This window comes from Dendroctonus ponderosae, unplaced genomic scaffold, assembly GCF_020466585.1.
Source record: "Dendroctonus ponderosae isolate FM_Combo_2020 unplaced genomic scaffold, Dpon_F_20191213v2 Dpon_F_20191213_3, whole genome shotgun sequence".
Lineage (NCBI taxonomy): Eukaryota > Metazoa > Arthropoda > Insecta > Coleoptera > Curculionidae > Dendroctonus > Dendroctonus ponderosae.
The window spans coordinates 12,715,514-12,722,688 of NW_026018508.1; the positions used below are offsets into that span (position 1 = coordinate 12,715,514).

The 7,175-nt window shown below is 36.7% G+C and overlaps 2 protein-coding genes across 4 annotated transcripts in view; one reads left to right on the forward strand and one right to left on the reverse strand.

Annotated features, from left to right (window-relative positions):
- Nucleotides 1-7,175, reverse strand: part of LOC109537453 (tubulin glycylase 3A) — a 65,761-nt gene that overhangs the window by 52,660 nt on the left and 5,926 nt on the right. The window lies entirely within an intron of this gene.
- The window catches only part of LOC109537417 (multiple epidermal growth factor-like domains protein 8), a gene marked incomplete in the record, with an annotated part of 36,885 nt that overhangs the window by 8,882 nt on the left and 20,828 nt on the right, over nucleotides 1-7,175 (forward strand). Inside the window, 14 exon segments of the mRNA XM_048665141.1 lie at nucleotides 66-322; nucleotides 397-558; nucleotides 608-1,006; nucleotides 1,760-2,023; nucleotides 2,155-2,353; nucleotides 2,844-3,120; nucleotides 3,702-3,966; nucleotides 4,883-5,096; nucleotides 5,157-5,290; nucleotides 5,956-6,227; nucleotides 6,344-6,525; nucleotides 6,586-6,730; nucleotides 6,803-6,931; nucleotides 6,992-7,144. Coding sequence (XP_048521098.1) covers nucleotides 66-322; nucleotides 397-558; nucleotides 608-1,006; nucleotides 1,760-2,023; nucleotides 2,155-2,353; nucleotides 2,844-3,120; nucleotides 3,702-3,966; nucleotides 4,883-5,096; nucleotides 5,157-5,290; nucleotides 5,956-6,227; nucleotides 6,344-6,525; nucleotides 6,586-6,730; nucleotides 6,803-6,931; nucleotides 6,992-7,144 — 3,052 coding nt within the window.

The window sequence follows — 7,175 nt, forward strand, 5'->3', positions numbered from 1 at the left end:
TGTATAACTATCCAAATGCTAAATAAACGATTCAAGTTCATTTTCATTCATTCATTCATTTATAGGTGTTCACTTTCGAATATTTGGAGCCATTTGCTAATGGTTCATGTTCACAATATGCCAACTGTCTCCATTGTTTAACCGACTCGCAATGTGGTTGGTGTGAGCTGACGTCTAGTTGCCAAAGTCGCAGTGAGAATGAGCAAGAGACTTGTTTCCTTGGAAATGATTGGCGGTATCTCACATTGTTGCCAGGCATGTGCCCCAATTGCAGCAACTACATATCATGTACTTCATGCGTCAATACTGAATTATGCGAGTGGTGAGTGAGTTTATTTCTCACTTGAACACAACAATGAAATATTTTCCAAATAAAAAAAACGTTTTTTTTCACAGGTGGGTGGAAGAAGCTCGTTGCACCAGAATGGGTCAAAGACCGGGATCTGTAGTGACCACTGAAGAATGTCCAATGCCTTGCTATCAGAGAAATGGATGTGATGCATGTTTAGATCAAAAAGGAAGATGTGTTTGGTGCCAAGCGACCCAAAAGTGTTTCAGGTAACTAAAAAATCTCAACCGACACCCAGCAGCTAAAACCTGCTTGCAGTTTTTCAGTATACACTAGTGAATATCAGTTTGGGTTGTGCCGCGAATGGTTGGATCAGGCGTTTCCCTTGATCACAGCCCACGAAAACAGCTCGCTGACACACAAGCCACAGGAGCAATGCAAAGCTTGCGCCGCCCATTCTAACTGTTCGGCCTGTTTAAGTGCTTTAAGCTGTGGATGGTGTCATGACGCAAGTAATCCCATGTCTGGAACTTGCGTGAGAGGGGATTTTCAACAGCCCCATGTGGAATGTTCCGTGGCTTTGGGAGGCCGAGAAGCGAGATGGGCTTATGCCCAATGTCCTGATGTGGACGAGTGCGGCTTGGGGTTGCATGATTGTCATCCTCAAGCTGAGTGCACTAATACAGATGGTTCATTCAGTTGTCATTGTCGAAAAGGGTGAGCTGATTTAAGTCAAGTTGCCACGAATTGGTAGCTATTTTGTTATGTTTTAAAAGTATATGTTACCGGCTATGTATGAAATGCGTCAATCTGCAAAATGCCTCGGAATTTCGAAAGCTGACCAACTCACCAAGCACTTTACAGTATCGCTACTACTTTGGGTAGTTTGCAAATTGATTACGGTATTTTAGGCAATTTGCAAAATAATGTGCATATATGCCAGTCACCAAAAATGTGCTATTTTTGCTCGCAATTCCCAAATGACACTAAAGTGAGCAGCAACGTGTCGGAGCATTAGGTACTAATTTTAAAATTTTTGCGGAAAATACTTAAAATCGCGGCTATAATTTTTGTAAAGCGCTTGTACATTATCCAAAAGTTTTATCCAAATAATTGTTCTTCACGTTTGCATTCAACGTTCGCTTCGTGAAAATTATGGACAACAAAATCGCCTTTCTATGCTTGCTACTCGTTGAATCCATGATAAATTTTAGCGTGATTACACTTACAGAGTTGCTTCAGTTGCACATTTCTCGATTCCACGACGTTGAGAAGAGTTACACCTTTTGCAGACCCCAATTTTAAATATTATCATTATTATTATTATTAATTGGCGTATTCTGCGGAATTACTTAGGTTTACATTTTTGCAAGATTGTGTTCACTCAAGAACTAAAGTCACTTGCCGATCAAAGGTGTGGTGATGGTTTAGAGGCAAAAAGATTTTGCTTAAAAGTGATTATTGTTGTAGATTCATCGGTGATGGCAGGTCATCGTGTGTGAGAACTTGTTACAACGTGTGCGTACATGGATTTTGCCAAGGGGAGCCAGATTATAAGTGTTTGTGTGATATCGGGTGGTATGGAGATGACTGTTCGAAAAATTGTGGCTGCAACAATCATTCTGCATGCCCTGAAGGTTATCAGATTTGTGAAAAGTGCGAAGACAATACGATGGGCGAGTTTTGTCAGTATTGTCGATCGGGAAGTTATGGAAACGCTACTAAGGAAATTGGGTATGTATTCAAGAGTATGTACAAGCAATAACCCAGAGCCAGAAGCCAGAGCTGGAGGATGTTTCTGAATTTATTCTAATTGAAAGAATTATATTTTTAATACTAATGTGATTTTGTTTTTCAAAATATAGATGCAGAAAATGCGAATGTAATGGACACGGAGACTTCGACAAGGGAGAATGTGACATCGAAACTGGGGAATGCTTTTGTCACGACAATACCGAAGGGTTTCATTGTGAGAAATGTCAACCGAACTATTCTGGAGACCCTAGGAATGGCCAGCAATGCTACTATCAGTGTGAAGCTAGAGGTGTTTTAACAGAACCTAAGGTAAGGATACTTTCTAATCAAAACGTTGCATCTTCTGATGGCAAAATGAACTGAAGATCCGAAAATAATCAACTATTAAGTTTTAAGAATGAACGTTTAAGAGTGTTTTTCTTGTCTCTCTCAGGTGTTATTTGTTAATTAAGTATGCAATTATTTTTCATGTTTTGATTTACTTTTTAATTAATGAAATACTATGATTTAATTTTGTCGTTATGTATTTGAATATGGAGTTGTTTCATCCAAGTATTATGCAGGCCTAAACGATTAAAGTTATAAGAAAAAAGTCCGATTTGTAAATTTTCGTTCATAATTATATATTAAACTATTTCTTTATTTAAACCTTCATTATTTTTCCCAAAATGTTTCATGTGAATTACTTTTAATATTCTACTGTTGTATTGGTTTGAATCTAAATTGCGGGAGTTTCTGAAATTGTAATGAACTCTTTTGTGTTACTGTCTAAATCGTATATTATATATTATTATTTAAGGGACAAGGCATCAGTTCTCTCCAGAACTACTTACCGCCAAGGGGCGGCCCTCCTACGAGGGAATGTCTCTGGATCATCAAGCCGGATGTAGATTTCGGGACTGCCATAATTCAGTTACAGTTAAACTCTTCTCAACTCAATGTAACTTGTGGTGAAAATGCCGTGTATGTTTATGATGGTTTGCCTGAACTCGTCGAGATGGGCAGTCAAAGTGCTTTAACTGCCGTTTTCTGTACAGAAGATGCCCTACCAACTGCAGTAGTTGAATCTCGAACAGGTAAAATGGTTGATTAAACTTACTCTGCTTCTTCTCAAGTACAAACTTGTATGGGTTATTTGCAAACTAAACCCAGTTGACGCGAACTAACAGTTACTGCTGTAGTATTCAATTATTTTAAAGTTGATGTAGCCCAACTCAAAATTGACGTTCTTCTGTTAATGGCAAAAACCATCATTGCCGCTCCGACTTTTCATCAAAAAATTGTAGAAGTGAATATTTTAATTTGAAAAATTTTCGCAATTTCAAGCAAAGATCGTAATGTTTCTTTTCGAATGATTTAGTATTTGCTATCTTCAATATCAATATGATTCTCTCCAAGTGAGCCCCTATTACCCCTTAAAAGCAATGACGTCAATTTTGAATCACCCTGTATAGATTTACCTACAAAAATGCCTAATTTATAACGAAGGCAACCAAATAGCGAATAGTCCAGTCAAACTTTGATGGAATGCATAATTAGCGGGAAATATAGATTAGATAAACTTGGAAACATGTATATACATATGTTTTGAGAGTCGTTTAGGTTCTTAGATATTCGATCATACAGAAGAAATTAATCAAATAACTAATAATTTTAGGTCACCTAACGGTCCATTACAAGCAAGGACGGCCAAACGAGAGCTTTAGTGCCCTTTATAAAGTGTTGAGTTGCGAATCCTGCGATCCACCTAGAGAATGTCGCGACGGGCAATGTGTGTGCTCGGAAGGTTTCGTGGGACCTTCTTGTGAGGAACAGATTTGCCCTGAGAATTGTAGTTTTGCATTGGGGCGCGGAAATTGCGATAAGAACTACGGTCGCTGTTTGTGCACTGAAGGATGGACAGGACCGTCATGCAATGTTCAGTAAGTAGATTTTTCAAACGTGAGAAACACATTTTTCTTTGTTTTCCTTCCAAGCAAAAAAATGCTGTATTAAAAAACTCCTGGGAAGTTTTATATCGCATGGCTTCATACGGTTTTAAAAAATGTTTTCGTCTTTCATGCATAGATGATTATTTTTAATGCAGATCGAACCTGGTCGATCAAACATTAGAACGGATTACTTTTCTTTTGCGGGCAAGAATATTCAAAACTCGCAGAAGTTTAAAAAATCGATCAGTTTAAACACGTTTTATTGCGGTACAAGAAAGGTTTTACGCACAAATTTGCTTTATTGGAGTAAAATCAATCTTAATTTGTGACAGACTTGCAGAGTGGAGACGAAACATGTTGAAAGGAAAAAAACTTTGTAATTGAAGTTCTCGCTAATTTTGCTTGGATTTCGCTTAGTAAGATAAACTCACTTTCAAAATTCGCTATTAACAATGTTACTAACAACTATGTGATCAAATAAAAGTTTTGGTTGAAAAAGTTGAAACGCATATTAAATGTGCATCTTCTTTTATTTTGGGATAATTGACGTAAAGTAAAGGATCATCCTGATTTTGTTATTTGTGTACCTATATGTTTAGTGTTTGCTTAAAATGAATTTTTACATGTGTACACTTCAATTGTATATACTTTCCTGACTGTGTTTCAATTCAAAATCAAATCTATTCCTGGGTTTCAGTCATTTATTGTCTCTATTTATTAATCAAAATACGTTTCGGTGTATTTTTCCACCATCATCAGTTTTTATATGTAGCGTTGTTGCTGCTTTAAGCCTTGGCATGTATTTTATAAAATTCAATGTCACTCAATTCACTCCAATGTTTTGAGTCGTTGAGTCATTTCTAACAGGGTTTCCTTCAATCAATAAAAATATTTCTTTTAATTATAGGGAAACTAAGCTGCAATTGGTCTTTGTGGAACTGTTCAACACCGAACGCTTATCGGATAGTGTGGAACATCTAAGAAAAACCCTGCCTCGGTTTGGACACTCTTTAGTTTCAGATCGCAGAGGCTCGCTATGGATGTTTGGCGGATATTCCTTAAGTCATGGACCGCTAAACGACATCCGAATGTTTGATACCAAAAACATTAGCTGGATGCAAGTAAATTTTCCGAAAATTGTGTTTTCCTAAAGGACTTTAATATGCGATTGTATTTCAAAGGTCACAGTAGAGTCAACACCGGACGCTAGAATGCCACAAGGTAGATATTTTCATGGAGCAGACATCGTTCATTCAAAGCAATCGATTTATGTATATGGTGGATTGACCAAGCCTCGTCGTAATCCAATAAATAGGTAAGAATTTACAAGCCGAAAAAAGTAATAAATTCAATTGAAATCGATCTTAAAATGTAAATTCAAAATCTTGGTTTTTATGCTTTGGAGTAAATAGATCTACAAATTGGGTGTACAGACTGGATAAAATGCAATGTAACCAGCTTATGTGTGTATGTAATTCAAAGGGGTTTGTCAAAAAACCCCTGAATACAATCTAGGGCCGAACGGTTTAATAAGTAATGCCCGAGAACACCGAATAACAAAGAAATGCAGTCACAAATTAATGGTAAAAATTTAAAATTGTAAGTACAAACCAAGCATTCTAAAACAGACTACAATTCAAGATTAAAATTGAAAAGATCGTTTTAAATTTACATTTTAGTCTGTGTTTAATGTTTGATTTGTTCGTTGCAATTTTAAATCTTGGCCATTGATTTATGACTGACTTTCTTACTTTTGTGGCATGTTTTTTTTGATAAAACCTATTGAATTACATACACACATAATTACGAAACTTGTTTCATCGAGCTCTGGTCACTAGTATTTTTTTATCGATCATCTATCTCAATTCCAATCATGATTGGAAACTTCCATTTGATATATTAGGGTGTCGATGAATCAATAAATTGTAATTTGAAACAATTGTCATCTTATTTAATATATCCAGAATAACTTTTTTGTAGAACTCTGAACGACTTCTGGCAATTCGACATACAAAATCAGAGATGGAGTCAAATACAGGATATAACGGAGACGACACAATCTCTCACCGAGCAGTTTGGAACGAACGAGTGGCCTCCGCCACTTTATGGACACACTTTGACTTATTACAGAAACGCAGATAGAGAGGAGTTTTTAGTTTTGATTGGAGGAGACTCGCCGCAGAATAGATTTTGGAGCACTATATGGGAATATAATATTGAGAAAAATGTTTGGAAAGCCGTGCTGACTAAAGGTAATTTACTAGACTAATAAATATTGTCTTGTGTAACGTCTTATTTGCATGTAGATTTAAACTTTCACCTTTAACGTATGTTGTAAATGGATAACAAACATTTTGTTTCCGCTAAGGTAACGGTCCAGTGGGCATTTTTGGACACACTACAGTATTCCATTCTCAAACAAACAGCTTGTATGTATTTGGAGGATACGCTTACGACAAGGATACTAGCATAATGTCGAATAGTCTATACAGATTCGAGTATGAAACCAAAAGTTGGATCGAACTAACTAGTAGTAATTCCGGAAATGTGGCAAGTACTTTCCGACGTAATTTCTTCAATTTAAGTTGATTGGGGTTGTTATAATTATAGCCAAAGCCCAGGTTTTTCCATTCGGCAGTTACCACTGATCACTACATGTTGGTATTAGGAGGGCGAATCTATCCCTGGAATGTTACCGATGCTCTGTATGCATTTTCGTTCAGTTGCAATCAGTGGATCAACTTGATGGCAGAGTGTAAGAAATTCGTATTATTTGCTACTATTAAGTGATGATAAAATCTTAAACTTAATAGTAAAACAATTTTAGCCGTCGATAAAGTTGGTTCATACCCGAAGCAAACGTATGCTCAAGCAATGACTATTGAGCCCGATGGAACAGCTGCTTATGTTATTGGCGGTTGGGGNATTGATTCACAAGCCACTGTCTTAAAAATAGGTAAATACAACTAATAAACATCCGTACATTTTTGAGTCACCCTTATTAACATTGTTCTAGAATTGCCGATTGATATTTGCCACTTGTTCTCCACAAAGTCGAGCTGTTTAAGAGTACCAGGATGTGGCTATTGTTCTAATCAACTTGCCAATGTAACGGTAGCTCAAATATGTCACAGAAACACTTTGGAATGTCCTTTGGATACTGGAAATGGTAAATATATACAGTGTGTACCATAAATATT